General features: G+C 38.5%; 1 protein-coding gene across 3 annotated transcripts; it reads right to left on the bottom strand.

Moving 5' to 3' along the window:
- Positions 1 to 654: 654 nt before the first annotated feature.
- LOC133535577 (cell division control protein 42 homolog) lies at positions 655 to 26,382 on the bottom strand. Of its 3 annotated transcripts, XM_061875526.1 has the most exons (7): positions 26,225 to 26,307; positions 26,087 to 26,145; positions 20,260 to 20,395; positions 19,969 to 20,041; positions 16,467 to 16,576; positions 13,163 to 13,360; positions 655 to 4,178 (listed from the first exon to the last, which is right to left on the bottom strand). In XM_061875526.1, exons 3-7 carry the CDS (start codon positions 20,362 to 20,364, stop codon positions 4,089 to 4,091), a joined length of 576 nt encoding a protein of 191 aa, XP_061731510.1. In that variant the 5' UTR covers positions 20,365 to 20,395; positions 26,087 to 26,145; positions 26,225 to 26,307; the 3' UTR covers positions 655 to 4,088. The 3 variants fall into 3 exon arrangements, with proteins under 3 accessions (XP_061731510.1, XP_061731508.1, XP_061731509.1); XM_061875524.1 differs by lacking the exon at positions 26,087 to 26,145 and having other exon boundaries at positions 26,225 to 26,382; XM_061875525.1 differs by lacking the exons at positions 655 to 4,178; positions 26,087 to 26,145 and adding an exon at positions 9,325 to 9,477 and having other exon boundaries at positions 26,225 to 26,382.

Here is a 26,382-nt window from a genome sequence, read left to right as displayed (position 1 = left end):
AAAAAAAATCCATATACCATATTTCCTTGAATTGCTGAAGGGCATATAAATTCAAATTGATATAGAGATTTACTGTAAGCATTAAATAAAAAATAATAATAATTTGACTTATTTTTAACATTTTAGTTAGGAGCCCTAAGGATTAAAAAAATCCATGTACCATATTTCCTTGAATTACTGCCGGGTCAAACTCGCTGCCCAAAATAATTAGCGCATGCTTAGTATTACCGCCTGGACAAACTCGTGACGACACTTCCCCTGTCATCATTTTCAAAATGGAGGAGGCTGATTTCAATACCGGTCATTTGAAATTGCATAAAGAAGATTAAGATTTTAAATCCAAGCTTACATCACACTCAAATTTTTACTGCATGCCTTTGGTAAGTGCCGGAGTGAGAAGAGGTTTTAAAATAAGTAGTGCATGCTTACTTTTACCACATGCCTTTGGTAAGCGCAGGAGTGAGAAGAGGTTTTAAATTAATTAGCGCCCCGGCGGCAGTTCAAGGAAATACGGTATTTTGTTATGGTTTGAAAATGAAAAATATCAAAATGGCCACCGCGTGCTAAAATTTTTCCGTGAGCAGCCCTCTGTGGAAAAAGTTTGAACGCCCCTGCTTTACAGCAACAATCATCAGAAAGTGAGAGGCCACGTGGTAAAGGCAATTAAGGTATAAGTTTAATATTTTTAAGAATGCATATACAAAGAACAAAGACAAAAGCATTTGGCTTTCCGTTGAAACAACTACAGGTTATAATTATAATACCGACCTGGGCTGGATGTCAAAGCCACCAGTAAAAGAAAAAAGCCAACTTAAAATGTCACAGAACAGTCTTTCTGCCATTAAGAGGTTTTTATTGGGCTTAATTATTAAACCACTGGAGAAAACCTCTCACCATCGTCTTGTTATGAACTGGCAGCTATAGATTTAAATGTCTTATATTATTAAAGGCCTACTGAAAGCCACGCAGTCTGATAGTTGATATATCAATGATGAAATATTAACATTGCAACACATGCCAATACGGCCGCTTTACTTTACTAAATTACAATTTTAAATTTCCCGCGAAGTATCCTGTTGAAAACATTGTGGAATGACGACGCGTTTGGCGACGCGTGCGTGTGACGTCACCGGTTGTAGCAGACATGTTTTTCCAGCACCGATCACGACTAAAAGTAGTCTGCTTTAATCGCATACTCACACAGTATTCTGGACATCTGTGTTGCTGAATCTTTTGCAATTTGTTCAATTAATAATGGAGACATCAAAGAAGAAAGATGTAAGTGGAAAGCGGTGGGTTGCAGCTGCCTTTAGCAGCCGAAACACACTAGTGATTCTTTGTTTGTCGTATAGCTTTAGCAAACATGTTTCTCTACCACATGTCAACCAGCAAGTTTTTGGATGAGAAAATTGTGATATTAAGTCGGCTCTTAGCGTCCTCCTGCAGCAGCTGTCATCTTGGCTCCTCCGTTGGCTTAATTCTCTCAGAGGCACTGGCGGTCCCCGCACCCGTCCAACTTTCAGGTATGACTATAATCTCACTAAAACACTAAACACAATAAGAAGATAAGGGATTTTCCGGAATTACCCTAGTAAATGTGTCTAATAATACTGAATCGCTCCCACTGCACTCGCCCATTTTTTTTCTAGTGCTTCACTCTAACTTTTCTCATCCACAAATCTTTCATCCTCGCTCAAATTAATGGGGAAATTGTCGCTTTCTCGGTCAGAATCGCTTGCACAGCTGGTGTCTATGATTGCAATCAATGTGCAGATGTGAGAAGCCCTCACACCAGTGACGTCACGCGTACATCGGCTTCTACTTGCGGTACAGGCAAGGCTTTTTTTATTAGCGACCAAAAGTTGCAAACTTTATTGTGGATGTTCTCTACTAAATCATTTCAGCCAAAATATGGCAATATGGCGAAATGATGAAGTATGACACATAGAATGGAGCTGCTATCCCCGTTTAAATAAGAACATCTCATTTCAGTAGGCCTTTAAGAGGGGGAGGAGAACAGATGTAAAGATCACAAACGATAAAAACGAAGAAAAATAAACATTTTGGTAAAACAAACCGGCGCCTACTGAGATGTGTGCCATAGTTGATCTGAGCAAGAGTCCGCTGTGGAAAAGGTTCCAAAGCAGCAGCCGTGCTCCCTCTGACAATCACATTTGAGTTTGCCAGCGTGACAATGTAAAGACATGGAGTGAACCTTCAAAGTCTACGAGGATCCCGCTGCACTCTAACTTGGTCCCGGGGTCAACGTGTGGAGCGGACACTTTTCTTCTAACACTGATCAGGTAAGGGTCCACCCGGGTGGAAATTCTTTCCACTCCTCCCTGAATGAGCGTGTTCTGGAGGAACCGCAAAACCCTTCCAGGAATGACATTTAGGACACCGACGCTGCTGTTAAAACTTAGTGGTTAAAACGTCGGGTGTTTTGGAGGGGAAGGCAAACAAAAACAAACGAGCGCCTTCCCCCTGTGTCCTCGAGTACTGAGAACGTGTGGAAAGACTCGGGAGGACGAGGGGGCGGGGCTTGTGTCGTGAAAACTCCACGACGGTTGGGCGTTTAAGACAGGGTTTCTGCAGGTATGGGCAGGTCCAATTTAATGGTTTTTCATCAAAACAAACTTTGACAAAATTATTTTATATAATCAAACGCTGACAATTGTCTGTATAGACAAAATTGGAAGCATTTGACAATAATAATCTGGACTACTGCGACTCTAGCCAACTACAAATGGCTCACAAGACTGTTTAATCTGACAATATACAGTAGAGGACCAAGGTTTGGACTCACCTTCTCTTTCAATGTGTTTTCTTTATTTTCATGACTATTTACATTGTAGATTGTCACTGAAGGCACCAAAACTATGAATGAACACATGTAGGGTTATGTACTTAACAAAACAAATGGTGAAATAACTGAAAACATGTTTTATATTCTAGTTTCTTCAACATAGCCACCCTTTGCTCTGATTACTGCTTTGCACACTCTTGGCATTCTCTCCATGAGTTACAAGTAGTCGCCTGAAAGGGTTTTCACTTCCCAGATGTCATAGTGGCCCTGCAATGAGGTGGCGACTTGTCCAGGGTGTACCGCGCCTTCCGCCCGATTGTAGCTGAAAAAGGCACCAGCGCCCCCCTCCACCCCAAAGGGAATAAGCAGTAAAAAATGGATGGATGGAGGTTTTATATTTTAGTTTCTTCAACATAGCCACCCTTTGCTCTGATTACTCCTTTGCACACTCTTGGCATTCTCTCCATGAACTTCAAGATAGTCGCCTGAAAGGGTTTTTACTTCACAGTTGTCATAGTGGCCCTGCGATGAGGTGGCGACTTGTCCAGGGTGTGCCCCGCCTTCCACCCGATTGTAGCTGAAGTAGGCACCAGCGCCCCCCGCAACCCCAAAAGGGACAAGCGGTAGAAAATGGATGGAGGTGTAATAGTTTTCTTGCCTTCAGTCAGTGACAATCTACAAAGTAAATAGTCTTGAAAATAAATAATAAATAAAACAGTGAAATGAGACGGTGTGTCCAAACTTATGGCCTGTACTGTATTTTCTTTCATTTTTGTAGTGGTAGCAGCAGCTGCCAGTCGTGGTGACGGATCATTGACACTGTTAACTGCTGCTTGCCTTTAATTGCCCACTTGTATAAATAGCATGTGTGGTTTCACCGCATTATTTTTTTTCATCAAATTTGATGCTTTTTAATGCCATTTAGTTTTTGCTGAATCCATTACTTTTTTATGACCCGCAGAAACCCTGTAAAATGTCAATCAGGCCACAACACTTGAGCGTATTTAAATAAATCTATTTAAAAGCTTTTCGTCTTTAATTCCACATATCATAATCCCCATTAGCGGCAATGGGTCTGCACAGCCCGCCTAAATCGGCTAATCTTCTACCCTAAAATAATCCAATTTAAGAGTAAAGAGTCTTATTGCAGAGAGACATCCCTTTGGCGGGGGATTGCTGTCTATCAACGCGAGTAATGGAATTGTTTGGTGAGGGTGCTTGGGGGCGGGGCGTGTGTGTAACGTGTGTGTAACGTGTGTTTGCTGTGCAAGGCGGAAGCATCTCATAGCAGCACACATTTGCGCTTCTTCTTGGGCTCTGGGGGCTCCAATGCAGCCAATATCGCCTCATCAAACACATTCTTTAGGCCTTTCTGTGAACAAAAAAACAAACAAACACACAGGCTAAATAAGGGGAAGTGCAAACATGCAGAGGTCAAACAAAAGAAAATCAAGTGGGGGTGAAAATAGCTCTGTATTTAAGGATGTGTGCCGCGGATCATAAAAAATACATTGAGTGTAACAACAAGTAGGGATGCAACGATTACCCGCTTTTACCGCTAACAGTGATTAAAACCACACTTTTTTAATCGTTAAGACTCCCCAGGTGTTTCAATCCCCCTTCACGCAGAGATTATGCTGATGCATTATTTTTGGCACAAAACAAAAACAAAGTTACTGTAGTTTTAGAAAATATAAGGCGCACTTAAAATCCTGCCATTTGCTAAATGCGCCTAATGTACGGCCTAATTCTGTAGATGGCAGTCATACATAAGAGAGATGTGTAGAATGCAATATGATGGCAATAAACAACACCTAAACTTTAAATGTTCCATTGAGAATATAGAACATTACACACGGCGCTCAAAAATCTGTCAAAATGTTTTTAGTACGACTTCAGTAAGCTATAGAGCTGCACCGCTTGATGGATTGTCGGCGCATAAAACATGCAGGTATTACTATGGTGTGTGTATAAGGACTGCAAAATGGCACCTATTGCCAGACATATTGCCTGGGGTTTTGTTTGGCAATATTATGCACAACCAACTTTTCTTATCCTTATGGTACCTGCTGATGTATAATTAGGATCTGCCTAAGTACTGAAAATGTGCGCATGTCCGCAATTGTAGTCAGTAGTTATAAGCTTTTTCTTTTCCTCTACCTTCTTGTGTGGCATTCATCTTCCGCTGTTGCCATTTCTAATATAAAGTAGTCTAAAGTTCTTATATCTGTCAGTAAACTAGCTATCAAAGCACTAAAAACTGTAGGGAGTTTATATAATTCACCCAAGGAACTTTAGTTATTAAAGGCTTCCGGTCGGACGGTTTTTCACAGGACACATTTCCGTTGATGTTGCACATTTTCCTGAAGGAACTCTCCGGAAGGAATCAATAAAATACTATCTATCTATCTATCTAGTGACACACGGATGAGAAAATGCTGCTCCGTTATTGATTTAAGTAAAAATCTGAATGTCATTAAAACAGTTTGCTCCATCTTTTGACACTTTTTCCACCCCCGTCCTTGCACGCTACACCGCTACAACAAATATGGCGGGGACAAGACGCAGTCGAAGGTTAGCCGCGTAAATAAGACCGCCTACAAAACGGCACATCCTGAAGAGACGCTCATAAAGCTACTTGAAAATGGTCTGTAAAACATAATCCATGCAACATTTTCACCAAAGAACCACCATCACATGTCATGTAGACCACAAGATAGTGTTTTACATTTAGAAAAAAATCATAATATGACCACTTTAATGCGCCTTACAATCAGGTACGCCTTTTGTATGAAAAAAGACCTGAATAGACCCGCTACATTTGCCTTAAACCATCAGCAGGATAAAGCAGCAAGCTGTTCCTTCTCCCAAAAAGTTAAGTTAAAGTTAAAAGTACCAAAGATTGTCACACACACACACCAGGTGTGGTGAAATTTGTCCTCTACATTTGACCCCTGGGAGGTGAGGGGAGCAGTGGGCAGCAGCTGTGCCGCGCCCGGGAATCATTTTTGGTGATTTAACCCCCAATTCCAACCCTTGATGCTCAGTGCCAAGCAGGGAAGCAATGGGTCACATTTTTATAATCTTTGGTAGGACTTGGCCGGGGTTTGAACTCACGACATGCCGATCTCAGGGCGGACACTCTAACCACTAGACCACTGAGTACCCTGCGTTTTAAGTAAGCTGTGGGAACACTAAAAGATGACCTGGGAGTCAATGAAGACAATGACTCAGCCATTTGCAAAACCTGCAAAAAGAAAGTTGCGGCTAGAGGATCTGACAGCTCCGGTATGTTGCCGCATTTGCGGGTTCACCACCCAGCTTTCCACTCCAAATTAAGGCGTTCATGGCGAGTTATTTCATGAAGAATTGAGTTGTCGGGGGGTTAAATACAAATGTGTGACTTAGCTAGCAGTTCAGTGTAAACAAACAGCAACAGGTACTCCTGTCATGGGCTTCATTCAGTGACCATTTTATTTAAGGGATTGTCTCTTCCTGTCTGTGTTGAGTACACTATAGGCATTGCAAGTTAGTATAACGAGTGTAAAACACTAACATATGCCAACATAACATCAGAAGAACGTAGAATCCCAGCACTATACCATGGGAACTAATTTTGTGAATTCCAGTTACACTTAACACAGAGGAAATGAGCATGGATGACAACTGATGACATTAACAGTTGTGTTTGTTACCCACATAAGTATTGTTTTACTACAAAAATGTGTTTATTATTATTAATACGTTTTGTTAATGTAATTATTTTGTATCTTTGTTAAGGTATATGATTACTTATAATAAAAAAATATTTTAGTCATGTCTGTGATTTTAGAGCTTTTTTTTTTTTTTAAATCAATGAATAATCCTAATAATCAAGAAACCGTGATTATTACTCAGACTCAACATCTTTCATTGTTGCATCCCTAACGACAAGGAACATTACAGGACAGACAACAAAAACTGTGTTTTTGACTTAATGGGGAGTCACGTGCAGAGAAATATAAAACAATAAAAAATAAATAAAAGTTGGCACGAGACAAGAAAAATAGCGCATGAGCCCTCTGTCGTGTTTGTTTCATCTGAATAATGGATTGTGGAAACATCAAGCCACTAGTGTGCGTCAGAGAGGGAATGCCCACATGAAGTGAGCAACAGTGAGAAAAGGATGAAGCCGCCAGAGAAAGTATAGCTTATTTGTGCTTTATTAAATCTTATTATAGCCTTTGTAATATGAAAAAAAACTTTATTGCACCCTATTTCCTGTATAATTAACATTTTCCATAAAAGGTCAACAATTTAAGCTGAAAGCCTAATAATGTTTTGCTACTTTGGCTACGTGCGTAGTGACATCATTCCCGCCAACAGAAGTCGATAAGGGAATCATTTTCAAAGCGGCCGAACGATTCCCAGAAATCTAAGCATTGGGTTCTTTACAAGAACCAGTCTTAATTCCGATCCCTATATTTGTGTATATTAATTATTTCTAAAAGTAATATGACTCTCTTGAACTCAGTTTATTTTTCTAACTTTGAATAGGGAAACTGTAGGTTGTACATTGCTATGACATTCATTTACATATATGTATGTATATATATATATATATATATATATATATATATATATATATATATATATATATATATATATATATATATACACACACACACATATATATACACACACACATATATATACACACACATACATATATATATATATATATATATATATATATATATACATAGTATACACACACACACACACATATATACACACACACATATGTATATATACACATACATATATATACACACACGTGTGTATATATATACATATATACACACACGTGTATATATACATACATATATATACACACACGTGTGTATATATACATATATATATATATATATACACACACACACACACACGTGTATATATATACATACACATATCTATATATATACATATATACACACATACACATATACATATATATATATACATACACACACATATATAAACACACATATATATACACACACACATATATTATATATATATATATATATATATATATATAAAAACTCGAAATGTACACACACGTGTTTACAGTATGTCTAATTTTATATATTTATGTATATATACAATAATTTGTTGGTTTTGCCTTTCAGTGATATTGTATAAGACTAGGTTTGGCATCAGTTTTACAATTAATTTATGATGTTGCAATTGACAGTGTAACAATATCAACACGATATTTAAACTGGGTCCTTATTTTCCTGAAATCCTTCAATTGTTTGTTCAAAACAAAGTCATTACACAATAACTAAACAAACGTAAAGTATTTACTATTCTTTCAGATCCTTTGGTTTTTCACCTCAAAGTCCTCCCCTGTGTTCGGGAAAAACATTCCTTGAGTTTGAAAACATTAACAAAAAAGGAAATAAAGTGGGGATAGTAAACATATCAATCTAATTTCTTAAAGTGAGTCGTCAAAGTTTTCATGGCCGAGGACCTCAAACTAAGGTATCTTGTTATTGTCCAAGACTAAGATATTAAAAAAATATTGTACAGCTCCGCTAATAGCTAGCTAGCAACTAGAGCGCTAATCACTGGCTGAAAACTAGCAAGATAATCGCTAGCAGGCAATGAGAGCGCTAATATTGCATGAATATGTTACATATATTCATGTTTTTGTTTTAAACCTGGAAAACACAGTTTGGTGTCCATTCCACTACCATTTATAAACCAATATGTTTAAAAAAGGCATTCAAAGCTTGTAGAAACGTGTGTTAATACAAAGAAATATATTTAAGAAAGAGTCTAAATAAACATAACATTTCACGACCCCCTCCTTTGAAGACCTCTTTAGTATAGATCATATACACCTTTGGTGTATCAACACTGTGGATTTACAGATCGACCCGTCTTCCTTTAATATTTGCTTACTTTTTGCTGTAACTCTCTTCCATCTACACTTCTTAAACGTTACTAAGTACTTATTAATTATGCTGGTTGAAGCTAGCATGCCTGCTTTTGCTTTTCCTCTGTGTGCAACATTATTAGCCTTGTCTTCCAGTGATAATAAAAGTTTATTTGCCAAAATGGAGGATTGTTGACTTAGGACATGATAGACAGCTAGCTGCCTCGGCGGCAGCCAATTCTTCCTGTCAGCAGCGTTGAAAGTAGGAATTGACATCTAAAAATGTGGACGATTCTAGGAAATCTGAATGTAAAACCTGATGCTCGACGCCCAACCCGATATAGGATAATGCATTGGTCTCTGAAGGAGCTTAGGAAACTTCTACCAGGGATTCAGCGTCATTTTGCAACAAAAGGTCGAATTGAACAATTGTTAATCGTATTAAAACTGAACATATAACCCTTGAACAAACGTGAGATCAAAAATGGGGTTACACAAATCACTGAAGGACACAAACAATTGAGAATAGAAGAGAGAAACAGTTTGAGATATTTGGTAAATATTGCGGGGGAAAAAACTAACACTGAAGCTTTGTTAAAGTAAAAAAAAAAAAGAGATACATTTAGTTGACTGATTGAAGATTGCGGCATCACATTGATTAAAATATGTAGCATTTCCTTTCTCTTTGCGTGTCAGGTGGCTCTAGAGCAGCAAGGATAGCTTCGTCAAATACATTCTTCAGCCCTCGCTACAATGAAAGGACAGCATGGCAGCGGTGGAGAGAGCAGAAACAGGAAGATATGAATGAAAGAAGACAACAGAAGGAATCTGGCAGACGGACAAAAAGGGCAAAGGTTGTGAATTTCAGAGTGAACGTGCAAGTTCTGCGTTCTGGTGCGATACATGCACACGAGGAAGAATGATTGGTTGCATATGAGTTGACCTGGAGTCGCCTACAGAAAAAATATTGAAAAATTAAATGAGAACTAAGGGTTAAGACGACGGACCGGAAAAAGGAAATTGCATCAGCAGCTATGCAACAGCATTGCAAGGGGAAGTGAATGATAAGACGGAAGGAGAGGAGGTGGGAGGCAAGGGCTACAACGCGGCTCTGTCAACACTATTGTTCTCTGCCCAAGTAAGCTGTGACGGCCAAAAACCACTATGACCATGAGTGTATGTAAAATATGTGAATCAAATGAAGCGTTCAAACAGGAGCTCAGCTAGCCAAAGGCCTTGGAGAATAGACGCATGACTATGAGCAATAAACACGATATTCCACTGAGCGCATTTGCGTTGCGGTTGTGCTGCGAGTTTTCTGTGTGCTCCACTCAACACTCACAACTCCAAATCACGCCCATTCGTACGTGGATACACTCAACAACAAACAGGCAGAAGATTGAACTCCAGAAAAGGTTGTCGCTCCCACATCTGCAGGAGACACTAGTGATTAAGGGGTGTATAAATAAACTTTGAATAAGCGGTGGTAAATGGATGGATGGATGATTGATTGACAAAAAGTACTGGTGTAAAGAACAGGCCAAATATGGCTACAATTAGGTTTACAATTCGTTTTGATGCATGGTTATAGTTTTTGTAAGGTCTGTCTCGAAAATGTTATAGCAGTGTAGTAGCATCTCTCCATTTCAAGCAGAATCTTTAAAAATAAAGAAACAACACAACTAGCTCAGATAAGCATTCAAAGGGTTTAAGTTAATACAAATGTTTGCTATTTTCATTAAAGTCTGAAGTTAACACACAGCACACTGACAAAGCTTAACCTATTAATACTATAACAATCTACAAGGTTAATAGAGGTTGCTTCTCTTTCTTCCCCTCCATTTGTCTGCATTCTTTGGTATCTCTAGTTATCATTATGTGTATGTATTGTTGCATTTTAACAACTGTATTGTTGATAATAGAGGTAAATTATTGGTATTTTTCATTATTAATAGCGCTATTTCTATTGGTATTTGTATTGCTCCATTTGTAGTGTAATAATGCTCATTGTCATTACTGTATTATTGTTTATTTCACTAACTGCTTCTTTGCTATCACTTTTACCATCATATTTGTACAGATCGTATTCGCTGATGGTGCTCTATTGTTGTTGTTGTTGTTGTGTTTGCTGTTGTTGTTTTTGTCCCCACAAATTCCCCCTCGGTCTTCCTTTTTTTCTATTTCTATCCCCTCCTGCTCCGGCCCGGCTGCACCAAATGATAATATAAATACATTTAATAAAGTCAAATACAAATAAGGCAACAAGAAAAGTATCCTACACTTTACTTTACAAAGGACAAGAATCCTACACTTTACAAAAGAGAATTGTAGGATACTTGTCTTGTTGCCTTATTTGTATATGACTTTATGAAATGTATTTGTATTATCATTTGGTGCAGCCGGGCCGGAGCAGGAGGGGATAAAAAGAGAAAAAAAGGAAGACAGAGGGTGAGAAATAGTGGGGACAAGAGGGGGATAAGATAGAGAGACAAAAACAACAGCAGCAAACACAACAATAGTGGTAAAAGTATCCTACACTTCTCTTTTGTAAAGTAAATCTTAACAGCCGAAATGGGCATCTACATCAACTATATGATTTGCCTGAGAAGGTGGACAGGACAAAAAAAACATTAATACTTAAAAAAAAAAAAAAAGTCTCAAGTTGATTGGGAGATTAGGGGGGAAAAAAGTAGAAAAAAATTTGAATCCAAACACATTTACACACTCAATATCGATGAACTCAAGTATTCACCCAGAGGGTTCAACACTCAAATAAAAATAATATGGTTCTTAAGAAGCCAGAACAATATTTAATGTTCCTTCTGTCAAGAAAGTATTTTTTGTGTGTATTTTATTTTGTTTATAAGTAAAACTTGGTCAAAGATTTCATGGAGGGCATACATACGTTTTGAGCACAATACAATGATAATAATGACAACAGTGAGTATTTTGGTCACAAAATTGGTGATATAAATTGCTCAAGTGGTTAGATTGCAATAAATTGCTGCGGCGACCAGTAAAATTAAGACGCCTTGCATAATAGCAGTAGAGCATCACAGCAGTGGATTAAAGTTAAAAAGTACCAATGATTGTCATACACACAAACTAGATGTGGTGAAATTTGTCCTCTGCATTTGACCCATCCCCTTTTTCACCCCTGGGAGGTGAGGGGAGCAGGCGGCAGCAGCGGTGGCTGCGCCCGAGGATCATTTTTGGTGATTCAACCCCCAATTCCAACTCTTGATGCTGAGTGCCAAGCAGGGAGGTAATGAGTCCCATTTTTATAGTCTTTGGTATGACTCGGCCGGGGTTTAAACTCACAACCTACCGATCACAGGGGGGACACTCTAACCCAGATGTAGGGAACCTATGGCTCTAGAGCCAGATGTGGCTCTTTTGATGACTACATATGGCTCTCAGATAATCATATTTATATAGCGCTTTTCTCTAGTGACTCAAAGCGCTTTACAAAGTGACACCCAATATCTAAGTTACATTTAAACCAGTGTGGGTGGCACTGGGGGCAGGTGTGTAAAGTGTCTTGCCCAAAGACACAACGGCAGTGACTAGGATGGCGGAAGCGGGAATCGAACCTGGAACCCTCAGGTTGCTAGCACGGCCACTCTCCTAACCGAGCAATGCCAAGTAACCGTGTAATACTATTCCATATCAGTAGGTGGCAGTCGGTAGCTAATTGCTTTGTAGATGTGGGAAACAGCGGGAGGCAGACTGCAGGTAAAATGTTGTCTAATGCTTAAACCAGGGGTAGGGAACCTATGGCTCTAGAGCCAGATGACTGCACCTGGCTCTCAGATAAATCTTAGCTGACATTGCTTAACACGATAAGTAATGAAAAATTCCGCTGGTAATCACAGTTTCAAAAATAACGTTCAAATCATAAAACATTCTCATGCATTTTAATCCAACCATCCGTTTTCTACCGCACCTGTTCACGATGTCGCATTAATGGTAAGAAGTATTATATGTATTATTGGTTAACTTTTAGAATAACAATGTTGTTAAAAAGAATAAGAGACTTATTATACTCTACTAATGTTTGTCATACTTAAAAATGCACAAATTTAGTTGTATTCAGTGATGAAAAATGTTATATGGCTCCTATGGAAATACATTTTGAAATATTTGGCTTTCATGGCTCTCTCAGCCAAAAAGGTTCCCGACCCCTGCTCTAACCACTAGGCCACTGAGTAGGTGTTGAGACATTGACTAAAGTGAAAATATATCGTCTCCGCAGTCGCAAAGCAACACAAACACGCTCGGTGGAATCCCGGAGTCAAACTTCCTTCCCCGCCCCTAATGTGTGCGACGTGTAAAATGAGAAACAAACATGCATTTCTTCCCTCCCAGTATTTTTGAACGCCCATTGTGAGTGTGGGGCATGCAGTTTCAAGCGTGTACACAGTGGATGTTACCTGTGTAAGGGCTGAGCACTCCACATACTTCACAGCCTTGAGGTCTCTTGCCAACTTCTCCGCTGTCTCCGGAGTTATGGGTTTTTGCTTGTTCTTTGCCAGCTTCTCTATTGTGGAGGGGTCATCTCGCAAGTCGATCTGAGTGCCGACTAACAGGAAGGGGGTCTTTGGACAATGGTGGGTGATTTCTGGAACCCACTGTTTACACAAAAGACAATTATTTAGCTGACAACCTGTTGCTGTAACAATACATTTCTTCAGATGACTTGGAGGTGTTCTTATTTAAACAACATACTAAAATAAAATGTCATTGCCACATTCATTAAAAATGCTTAAATACTGCCGTGCAGTTAAAAATATATTTTAAATACAAACAACCAGGACATAAAGACAGGTTGAAAATGTGTTGCCGTTCAAAGAGGAATCAAATATCTCAGGTCTTCAAAAATTAACATCCATCCATCCATTTTCTACCGCTTATTCCCCTTTGGGGTCGCGGGGGGCGCTGGCGCCTATCTCAGCTACAATCGGGCGGAAGGCGGGGTACACCCTGGACAAGTCGCCACCTCCTCGCAGGGCCAACACAGATAGACAGACAACATTCACACTCACATTCAAACACTATCATTAAAAGAAAATTGTAAATTCCACTCAAGTTTGGGCTAGACGATTATGGCAAAAGTAATAATCACAATTATTTTGATTGATATTGTAATCACAATTATTTACCGCAGGGGTCACCAAACTTTAAGTCTGGGGCCGCATTTGGTTAAAAAAAACTTGGCCGGGGGCTGGGCTGTATACACACACTATATATATATATATATATATATATATATATATGTATATATATTCCTCGCGCACTAATTGACTGCGGCGCGATGATGTCACATTATCGATGGGAAAAATGCATTTTTAGACAATATGATTTGCCTGAGCGACTAGGAGACCCCGAGAGTAACAAGCGGTAGAAAATGGATTAGAAAGGACAGATTTTGGAAAAATATTGTGTTTTTTTTTTTTTTAACTTGGTATTTCCTGTGTCCGGCTTGCGGGCCGTAGTTTGGGGACCCCTGAATTACACAATTATTCATTAATTTGAAAACATCAGGATTTATTGGAACCACCAAAACCTAACTATAAATATTGTTTGAAAAAAAAACCTGGACATAAATTAATAAATGAAGTAAAAAAAAACAGCAATAGCATACAAATACATTTAAATAACAATAGCAATATTAAAAACAATACAATTCAGTTTTTCCAGTTTGTTTTTAATTCAGTTTTTTACCTTTCACACTTATTTCATCACCATACAGTGTGGGCTTTAAAAAAAAAATGTATAAAATATTTAACAAAATGCAAAAATCACATTTATTGGTGTAATACATCTTATGACAATTTTGACCAGTGCTTTAGGTCCAAACAAAATAACTGTTTAAATGTGTCAATAAGTGCGTTACATACATTATGCTTGTGTGAGGTACTATTAAGAAACCTTTTTTTTGTTAGCGCAGTCTGACCGGATGTGGCGCACCGCGCTATTATTGTGAAGGGGTGAAGTGCTGTGATAAACAGGCAACTTGAGGCTGTAAAAAAAAAAGAGCGATCCTCTCAAGTTGCGACCACTGTTTGTAGATGTAACATTGAGGATGTCGGTACAACAACACAAGTGCTGTGGCTGTGTGGATTGTTCCTCCTAGTTTTAACTCAGTAGTTTAGTCGCTGTTTCAAGTGACCGTCTCAGGGCGGCTGGAGTTTTGAGTGTGTAGGGGATAAATGAGCGCTACCAGACTCTTTATTTTCCCAAATAAATGTCTCCTCTTCTCACCATGACAACATTGCACTTACATTTATGTCCATTTCCCTGATATTATTTTGCGTTGATCATTGGATTACATTTTATTGGCCAATTATGTCACTCAGTCCGCAGTTACTTAAACATGGAAATGATATAATAATATACTGTATACAGCTTGTCACACACACAAGTGAATGCAAGCCATACTTGCTTAACAGCCATACAGATCACACTGAGGGTGGCCGTATAAACAACTTTAACACTGTTACAAATATGTGCCACACTGAACCCACACCAAACAAGAATGACAAACACATTTCGGGAGAACAGCCGCACCGTAACACAACATAAACACAACAGAACAAATACCCAGAACCCCTTGTAGCACTAACTCTTCCGGAATGCTACAATATTTGTCAAGTGTGGGGGAAAAGCGTTGCTATAAAAAGTAGCATTATTGCTAATATGTAGCATCATTTGAAAAGTCACTCGCTAGAGAATGAAGAGAATTTAATAACCTACCACATAGTGTAGGACGAATACTATTTGATTTCCTATTATGCAACTCATTTTTATTTGACACTTAAAATTTTTCTGACAATCTTGCACTTTCTGTTTTGTAAATGACATGAATGTTTGTGCCATTACTTAATAACTTTAATAAATACACTTTTGGTCAATTGAGTTAGTTGTGATTACCCTCTCTGCATGAAAGTTTAAAAGTAGCATATATGAATGCAGTATGAATAAGAATGTTTAAATGTAGACACATAAAATCATCATACTGCTGTGATTATATGCATCAAATGTTCATTCAAGGCCAAGGAAAAATATCGTAATATATATCGTATATCGCGATATGGCCTAAAAGTATCGAGATATTAAAAAAAGGCCATATCGCCCAGCCCTAATCAGAATATCGGATATTGGCAAAAAAGCCATTATCGGACATCTGTAATGATTTTTGATAAGGCATACTGGCGCTGTGTCAAAAAAAAAAAAAATTGCAACCATGTTGAAATCCCAAGCTTCTGGTAAACAAACTTTTTTCACTCATTCGCTGCTCAACTGTTTCCCCTTTCCAAAACTCCAGAATTTGCATGCACGTTGCAATGCCCATTAATCTTTTTTTTCCCTTTTAGAGGATTATATTTTCATAATCGTGATAAATCATAATCAAATCAAAATTTAAATGTGATTATTGTCCAACCATAACTCAGGTAAAGAAAAATAATTATGTAAGACAACAGTACTTGCTTGAAAGTCCCCATAAAGCACTGGCCAAACACAAAACAACCCGCTGTCACACGGGAGACTTTGTTTCGCTTTTCCATAATCCAATCATAGGATATAGCATGGTTGAAAGGACAAAATGTAGAATAAAAGTTAACAATCGCTTCCAGTCAGGACTATTTGAGTGCAACCGGTGTTTACAGTGGCAGAAAACATTCACATTGCTTTGACTTGGTAAAAATCCAACATACAAAAAGAGTGGACACTTGCCTTTTCTTTGACGTTTTCAAATGACGAGGGGGACACTACGGAGAAACAAACAAGGAAGACATCGGTCTGGGGGTAACTCAGAGGTCGTAACCGGTCGTAGTCTTCCTGACCTGGACGACAAACATACAACATAGTTTAGACCACGACAAAGTTGTGCTATACAAGTGATATACATTTTGCCAATAACTATCATTACATCGCTACAATGCATGTTGATGACACCTTCTAGCTGAGTCCCACAAATATGACAGTCAAAAGCAAACAAAAAAGTCCTCAACGCAATGAAGCATTCTTGCTCGTGGCTAATGTCCCTCCACAGTGCAAAGTCACTTCTAAGTCAGTAATCCTCGCCTCCATAGCGGAAAATAAACTAGGTTTAGGAGGAAAAACAGCAAAATGCTACACTACACACCATAGAAGTTTATGGAAAGCGCGGACGAAAGCTCTTGTATACAGGTGGATAGTTAGACACAAATATCAACAGTAACGATACCAAGTAGTATAATATCACAGTGGTTGTATTGATATATTTTTTTTATAATCCAAAAATCCTTTTTTTTTTTTTTCTTTTTTTTTTTATTGTTTACAAACTCAGGAAACAATTCCCGGGATACAAGAGCAAAAAACGAAAAAACTAATGTCAAGTATCCAAGCAAAAGAAAAATAAATGCTGCTTACATTTTAACAGAAGTGTAGACATAACCATGTTAGACCCAAAATTAACCAAATATTAACAGTAAATTAACAAGCAGATTGATAACAGTTGTGAGAAAATAATCCTAAATTAAATAACTGTTTTGAATAAATAATACAATGTAATATGTAACGAATGTGTTAGCAACAAAATTAGGAGCCTTTGTATCTTGTTTGAAATGGTTATATTAATATTTACATACACAATATATAGTGATACGTGTCGTTACTGCCGGGGGCTGCAATATTTATCGTGATACAGATTTTAGGACATATCAGCCATCCCTAGAACCTGGTGGTGTCCGGCCATCGACTTTCAAGGCACAGTAAGTTGGCAACACTTTGTCTTCTTATACTACATCCAACACGGTGCTTGGGAGGCGTCTTAGGAAACCTCAACAATCAACTTTTGATGCCACATTTGTATGAAGTTGTATCAACACACTACATTCATAAAAATTCCCATGACGAATAGGTCGAGTCAAATCTCTTTGTCGCACGCACCACCGACAGCATCAGTGGTGGGCACCAAATGAATTAATGGAGGGGTTCTTCACCTTTTTTAACTTTTCCACTACAGAGGGGCACAGGCCCACTTCAATATCAACACTGAATTCCTAATCTTACTCTAGTTTTGAATTGTATTCAATAGTTATATCTTACAGTTTAACAGGATAAACCTTGTCAAATATTATGAAAGCTTGTGTTCATCGTGAAAGATTATCATCAAGGCTTAGGTCAGCCTGATTCCAAAAATAAATACTAATCAAACATACTGCTAAAGAAGGGACTAAAAACTGATGTTACATAAGTAAATACATGTACATAGAATTATCCATCCATCCATTTTCTAGCGCTTGTCCCTTTTTTGGGGTGGATGGGGCCTCTCAGTTGCACTCGGGCGGTAGGCGGTGTACACCCTGGACAAGTCACCACCTCATTGCAGGTCCAACACAAATAGACTCACATTCAAATGTTATGCTAAAATAAATACATTCAAATTAAATCATAATATTTCTGTTTCTTGGATAAACTGTCAATAAAATTATTGTGCTAATGAAAATACAGCTTTACCATTTTAGTTATAACTTTTGCGCTTAAAAAACTTCGTTATGACTTTACCTCCAGACTTGTTCCTTCTATTTGATTTGTTATTACTGCCACATGTGGTAGAAAAGTGTATTACAACCAAGATTTGCTGCGGCTCATGTAGACTACAGCTGAGAAACAGATATTTTTTGGCGGCCCTCTAAGGACTGATCACAGCCCAACAATGGCCCTATGGTTAAGAAGCACTGAATTAATGTAGAGGGAGAACTGAACACATTACAGCAGGGGTCACCAACACGGTGCCCGCGGGCACCAGGTCGCCCGTAAGGACCAGATGAGTCACCCGCTGGTCTGTTCTAAAAATAGCTCAAATAGCAGCACTTACCAGTGAGCTGCCCTTATTTTTTTAAATTATATTTATTTACTAGCAAGCTGGTGTCGCTTTGCTCGACATTTTTAATTCTAAGAGAGACAAAACTCAAATAGAATTTGAAAATCCAAGAAAATATTTTAAAGACTTGGTCTTCACTTATTTAAATAAATTCATTTATTTTTTTACTTTGCTTCTTATAACTTTCAGAAAGACAATTTTAGAGAAAAAAATACAACCTTAAGAATTATTTTAGGATTTTTAAACACATATACCTTTTTACCTTTTAAATTCCTTCCTCTTCTTTCCTGACAATTTAAATCAATGTTCAAGTAATTTTAAATTTTTCTATTGTAAAGAATAATAATACATTTTAATTTAATTCTTCATTTTAGCTTCTGTTTTTTTCGACAAAGAATATTTGTGAAATATTTCTTTAAACTTGTGATTAAAATTCAAAAACATTATTCTGGCAAATCTAGAAAATCTGTAGAATAAAATTTAAATCTTATTTTAAAGTCTTTTGAATTTATTTTTAAATTTTTGTTCTGGAAAATCTAGAAGAAATAATGATTTGTCTTTGTTAGAAATATAGCTTGGTCCAATATGTTATATATTATAAAAAAGTGCAGATTGGATTTTAACCTATTTAAAACTTGTCATCAAAATTCTAAAATTAATCTTAATCAGGAAAAATTACTAATGATGTTCCATGAATTCGAATTAGCTAGTTTTTCTCTTAATTTTTTTCAGTTGAATTTGGACTTTTAAAGAGTCGAAATTGAAGATAAACTATGTTTGAAAATTTAATTTTCATTTTTTTCGTGTTTTCTCCTCTTTTAAACCATTCAATTAAGTGTTTTTTTCATCATTTATTCTCTACAAAAAACCTTCCCTAAAAGGAAAAAAAATGTACGACGGAATGACAGACAGATATACCCTTTTATTTATATATATATATGTATATATATATATATATATATATATATATATACATATATATATATGTCTTGATTGGATTATCCAGAGAATAGTGCTCGATACCGTGGTAGAGCGCAATATGTAGGTGTGGGAAAAATCACAAGACTACTTCGTCTTGTGATTTTTCCCACACCTACATACATACATACATATATATATATATATATATATATATATATATATTATATATATATATATTTATTGAGCAAATTGGCTATTTGTGGCAATTTATTTAAGTGTGTATCAAACTGGTAGCCCTTTGCATTAATCAGTACCCAAGAAGTAGCTCTTGGTTTCAAAAAGGTTGGTGACCCCTGCATTACAGGGATTTTGGTTCAAAGACATACAATTAAAAAGGGCGGACAAAAATGTCCTGGGTGAACAGACATTGCAAATTGAAATACATACCTGCAGTATCAAACAATCCCAGAGTATAGGGTTCACCTCCGATCATTACAGTTACAGCATAATTGTCAAACACCTATAAAAGAAAAGATCAACATTTCAGTAACGTTATTTATCACGAGACACTAAATTATAAATACTTGACAACTTTGACAATTATATTTTTGGCACAAATCCATAAAGAATACAGCTTGTTATGATGAAGCATATAATAGTAACAGGAGAAAATTGTTTATTCCAAGGAATTTGGGACATACATGTGTACTATTACTTTACATCATTTCAAATACTTACTGTAGGTACATATTCAGAGGGGAACTTGTTTGTGGTGTAGGAGATGAGCAGGCAGGTTTTACCCACCGCACCGTCCCCAACTACGACACACTTAATGGTCTGCATAGCTCTCTTTTCTGGTATTCACATCAAACACCTAGAAGAAGAAATTAAAAAAAACCTAGTTATTTATAGTAATGCACTAGGAGTGTGACCTGATTGCACAAGTCATACATCAAAAGGGAGACCCACACAAAGACTCCAGCAAATGTACACTGACCGCCTTACATTTCTGATACTATTTTTAAAACATCTTCTCAAGGTACACTATAGAAAGGAAACTTGAATGTGCATATAAACATTTAAAACACTGACACATTTTTTTCATTTAAAACAAAAGTTAATACTATGATCAATGTTAATTAAAAACTAAATGTGGGATATAAATAATAATGGAAGTATAATTGTTTGTATATAGTATATAATTGGTTTAATGGTTTAACACGTTTAACAAGGATATTTCACATGTCTTTATTGTGTGTAATTGAACTGTGTTTACCGTATTTCTCAGAATTGCTGCCGGGTATTTGTATGCACGTGCCTAGAATTACTGCCGGGTCAAACTCGTTTCGCAAAATAATTAGCGCTTGGAAGAGGCTGATTTCAATCATTTGAAATCGCATAAAGGGAAGAAGATTAAGAGCTATTCAGTAGGATTTAAGGTCCAAGCTATTGAATGTGCTAAAAAGAACAGTAAGCAGCTATGTTTTATTAATATACCGTAGCTGCGTGTGTCAAATATGAGTCATTAAATGGCTCCCGCCTCCTGGTGGTAGAGGGCGCTAGTGATCCTTCTTGAGACTACTCGGCTACAGAAGAAGTGATATGCTTGCCGGCTGCATTTAGAGCAGAGTTTTTCAACCTTTTTTGAGCCGAAGCACATTTTTTGGAACACCACCAGCAGAAATCATTAAAAACAACTCAGTTGTCAGTAAAAAGCCATTGTCGCAATTGTTGGATATGACTTTAAACCATGACCAGCATGCATGACTATAGCTCTTGTCTCAAAGTAGGTGCACTGTCACCAACTGTCACATCACGCCATGACCTTTTTTGACTTGTTTGCTGTTTTCCTGTGTGTAGTGTTTTAGTTTATTGTCTTGCGTTCCTATTTTGGTGGCTTTTTCTCTTTTTTTGGTATTTTCTTGTAGCCGTTTCATGTCTTCCTTTGAGCGATATTTCCCGCATCCACTTTGTTTTTATCCTGTGTGGGGACATTGTCAATTTTCATGTCATGTTCGGATGTACATTGTGGACACCATCTTTGCTCCACAGTAAGTCTTTGCTGTCGTCCAGCATTCTGTTTTTGTGTACTTTGTGGCCAGTTCAGTTTTAGTTTCGTTCTGCATACCCTTTCCTTTTCTTAAGGGCACTTACCTTTTGTTTTGTTTTTTTGTTTAAGCATTAAATGCCTTTTTACTTACACACTGCCTCCCGCTGTTACCGACATCTACAAAGCAATTAGCTACCTGCTGCCACCTACTGAGATGGAAGAGTTTTACACGGTTACTCTGCACCGACACTCAACAACAACATCATTTGCAGAGCATAATTACTATGTTTGCAAAAAACATTTTTAGACCAAATAGGTGAAATTAGACATGGCACACCAGACTGTATCTGATGGCACAGTGGTTGAAAAACACTGATTTAGAGCACCGTGCACTCATCGGCGACAGAAAGAGCAATCCATTCGTCCGTCAGTGCTGCTTTCATCGCGACCTTAACACACTGACAATATTTACAGTTATCCCTCGCTACATCGCACTTCAAATCTTAACAGCTGGAAGTAGTATCCAGCATTTGGCAGAACATTTGAGAGGGCTGCTACCTGAGACTACTATAAACTATCAGCAAGTGTCCAGCAAAGATGGAGATGAACTTGTTTGATATACTTCATCTTCTACATCAATAACACAGCTTTGACATGATTGATGTGGAACAACAACGCAGACATGCAAAGCTAACACGAAAAGCGTTCATCACAACTTATGGTCGTAGCTGTCACCGTCAAGTTGACTAACTTAGTGCAGCACAATGGTTCCAACCCTTAAATCCCAGTTCTAACTTACAGGAAATACGTACATACAGGTGTTGGAGCAACATAATTTAGCATAAAGCAACATTATCATGGACGCCCCTGCTTATTTCAGCCTGAGGATGCCAAGCCATGTGTTACAACAGCATGCCTTCATAAAGAAAAAAAGAATGTGGGTACTAGACTTGCCTGCCTGTAGTCCAGATCTGTCTCCCATTGAAAAATGTGTGGCGCAAAATGAAGCCTAAAATACCACAGCGGACTGTTGAACAACTTAAGCTGTACATCAAGCAAGAATGAGAAAAAAATCCACCTGAAAAGTTTCAAAAATTGGTCTCGGTTCCCAAATGTTTACTGAGTGTTGTTAACAGGAAAGGCCATGAAAACACTGTGGTAAAAATACCCCTGTGACAAGTTTTTTGCAATGTGTTGCGGCCAATAAATTCCAAGTTAATGATTATGTCAGGAAAACGTATGGCTGCCGTTTTGTTACCCCAAGATGCAAGAACAATGAGAGCTGAGAGCAGGTAAGATGACTTTAATTACCATCAAACAAAAACACGAAGCAGTCTTGGGGGGGAACTATACGACCATAAGGGTGGAGGTTCAGGGGAACTATACGACCATAAGGGTGGAGGTCCAGGGGAACTATGTGACCATAAGTGCAAGGGTGGAGGTCCAGGGGAACTATGTGACCATAAGTGCAAGGGTGGAGGTCCAGGGGAACTATACGACCATAAGGGTGGAGGTCCAGGGGAACTATGCGACCATAAGGGTGGAGGTCCAGGGGAACTATGTGACCATAAGTGCAAGGGTGGAGGTCCAGGGGAACTATGTGACCATAAGGGTGGAGGTCCAGGGGAACTATGTGACCATAAGTGCAAGGGTGGAGGTCCAGGGGAACTATGTGACCATAAGGGTGGAGGTCCAGGGGAACTATGTGACCATAAGGGTGGAGGTCCAGGGGAACTATGTGACCATAAGTGCAAGGGTGGAGGTCCAGGGGAACTATGTGACCATAAGGGTGGAGGTCCAGGGGAACTATGTGACCATAAGGGTGGAGGTCCAGGGGAACTATGTGACCATAAGTGCAAGGGTGAGGTCCAGGGGAACTATGTGACCATAAGGGTGGAGGTCCAGGGGAACTATGTGACCATAAGTGCAAGGGTGGAGGTCCAGGGGAACTATGTGACCATAAGGGTGGAGGTCCAGGGGAACTATGTGACCATAAGGGTGGAGGTCCAGGGGAACTATATGACCATAAGCGCTCACTTCATCCCAGCAGAGTGGGAGATGAGAAGACACGCCCCCTGTAGGAGCGTCACCTTGTGCAGGTACTGACACAAGCAGTGGAGGAAAGGAGAAATCCCTTTTTATGTGGCAGTTTTTCATTAATGATGTTAAAAAGAAGATATTATGCCTTGTGCACTTGAACTACATTTTATATATTTTAATCTAATAATTTAAAAGTGTTACAAAACAAAACGGCAAAACTTCTGTTTATCTGTCTTGTCTTTTTTTTTTTTTTTTTGCTGATCCCAAAAAAATTACACAATCCGTGAGTTTTTTTTTATCCGTTGCACCCCTACGAGGCACCATGAATTGATTTACGTGGACCCCGACTTAAAACAGGTTAAAATACTTATTGGGGTGTTACCATTTAGTGGTCAATTGTATGGATTATGTACTGTACTGTGCAATCTACTAATACAAGTTTCAATCAATCAAAAAAACAACAACACACGACATGCTAGCAATGACTGGGCTATGATAGACTGACCACACCTCCTCTTTTGTCCTCTTTTGCTGGGCTGTCCGGGGGGAGTTTCTTAAATGCCTCAAATGTCCGGCATTTTAAGTTAGGGTTGCGTGTATTTTCAATGTTTGTTCAAGGTTAAAAAGGGGTTCAAAACAAGACAATTTGTGCACACAGCAGCACTCGTGAGGGAGGGACAGAGACAGAGCGAGAGAGAGTTATGATAAACGCGCATGCGTCGCCAGGCTCTGATTTAATTTTTTAATACCAATAGCAGGGGTGTCAGAAGTGTGCCCCGGAGGCCATTTGCGGCACACACCTAATGTTTCAAAGGCCCTTAGCACATTCTAAAAATACTATTAAAATAAACAAAAACATAAACAAAAGTGAAATAAAAAAACTTAAAGGCTGAATGTAATTTAGAAAAAGTTGCAACGTTGTCTAATAAACAAAGCTGTTTCTTTTCTTTCAAACTGTCATTGCTCAAAACATAATATTGAATCAAAATCAATGTTATTATGAATTATTGACCCATCCAAGTTTATTTTTGGTGGAAGATTTAGCAAATTTGTTAAATAAATAATAAAAAAAATTATATTTTGTTTTTTTCTTACTGTACCGAAAATTAACCGAACCGTGACCTCTGAACCGAGGTACGTACCGAACCAAAATTTTTGTGTACCGTTACACCCCTACTGTCAGGTCATACGTCACATACGTACACGCCCTCGCCCAGCAGAGAGGTAGCAGCGTGGCTAACGTTAGCTGTGATGCTAGCGGGTTGTTGCGAGAAAAAGAAGGTGCAAAGGCTTTTTTATTAGCGACCAAAAGTTGCGACCTTTGTCGTGGATGTTCTCTACTAAATCATTTCGCAAAAATATGGCAATATCGCGAAATGATGAAGTATGACACATAGAATGGACCTGCTATCCCCGTTTAAATAAGAACATCTCATTTCAGTAGGCCTTTAACCTACTGTGACACTATTGCTCTTTTTATAAATGTCTAATGATAATGTCAATGGGCTCACGGGGGCAGAGGGGTTAGTGCGTCTGCCTCACAATACGAAGTTCCTGCACCCCTGGGTTCAAATCCAGGCTCGGGATCTTTCTGTGTGGAGTTTGCATGTTCTCCCCGTGAATGCGTGGGTTCCCTCCGGGTACTCCGGCTTCCTCCCACCTCCAAAGACATGCACCTGGGGATAGGCCCCTCCCACCTCCAAAGACATGCACCTGGGGATAGGCCCCTCCCACCTCCAAAGACATGCACCTGGGGATAGGTTGATTGGCAACACTAAATGGTCCCTAGTGTGTGAATGTTGTCTGTCTATCTGTGTTGGCCCTGCGATGAGGTGGCGACTTGTCCAGGGTGTACGCCGCCTTCCGCCCGATTGTAGCTGAGATAGGCGCTAGCGCCCCCGCGACCCCAAAAGGGAATAAGCGGTAGGAAATGGATGGATAATGTCAATGAGGGATTTTTAAACACTGCTATGCTGAAATGATAACTAATATTGATACTGTTGTTGATAATATTCATTTTTGTTTCACTACTTTTGTTTTGTTCTGTGTGGTGTTTGTGTCTCCTCTCAATTGTTCTGTTTATTGCAGTTCTGAGTGTTGCTGGCTCAGGTTTGCTTTTGGAATTAGACTGCATTGTTATGGTATTGATGTGTAGTGGTTTGTTGGATTGATTAAAAAAAAATTAAAAAAAAAAAAAAAAGAGAATCGATTCTGAATCGCACAACGTATTCGAATCGATATTTCCCCACACCCCTAATGTGTATATATATGTATGTATGTATCTATATATAGCCATAGCTTCCCGTGCCAAACAAACCATGACCAGCTTTCTAGTGTACTCTGCCCACACATAACTTGCCTTTACATACAGTAAATTGTCATTATGTATGTCGACATATTGTTGAGTTATATTTATTTAGCGACTAAGCGGTGGTTGCACACAAATAAGCATGCTAGCAAAGTAGCAGCGCTAACCTCAAATGGAAGCTAGCGGTGTCAAACACGTCGTCGTCGTTTCACAGAAATCCAACGTACTATCAAGGAAAATGTGATAAAAGATAAAAATAAAAAAACAAGCATCTGAACATATGGAAATAAGAGTTTCTCGCTTACCGTAACTCCTATTTGTGTCTTTACGTCGGGCGTTGGCAGCTCCGCGCTAGGGGTTTCCCAGGCCGGCGAACAGGGACACTTGGCATGACGTCAGTGGTTCTCAAGTGGGGGGACGCGTGCCCCTGGAGGTACTTGAAGGTATGACAAGGGGTACGTGA

The sequence above is a fragment of the Nerophis ophidion genome, linkage group LG16 (assembly GCF_033978795.1).
Source record: "Nerophis ophidion isolate RoL-2023_Sa linkage group LG16, RoL_Noph_v1.0, whole genome shotgun sequence".
In the NCBI taxonomy this organism is placed as follows: Eukaryota; Metazoa; Chordata; class Actinopteri; order Syngnathiformes; family Syngnathidae; genus Nerophis; species Nerophis ophidion.
This window is presented reverse-complemented; position numbering and strand designations above follow the sequence as displayed.

What these genes read in the sequence shown, in the direction of transcription:
- LOC133535577 (XM_061875524.1), bottom strand. Translation starts at nt 20,364, where the DNA reads ATGCAGACCATTAAGTGTGTCGTAGTTGGGGACGGTGCGGTGGGTAAA. An exon ending in CCTCTGAATATGTACCTACA is followed by an intron (nt 20,042 to 20,259) that starts GTAAGTATTTGA and finishes TTTCTTTTATAG; the next exon opens with GTGTTTGACAATTATGCTGT. An exon ending in TTGAAAACGTCAAAGAAAAG is followed by an intron (nt 13,361 to 16,466) that starts GCAAGTGTCCAC and finishes TTGTGTAAACAG; the next exon opens with TGGGTTCCAGAAATCACCCA.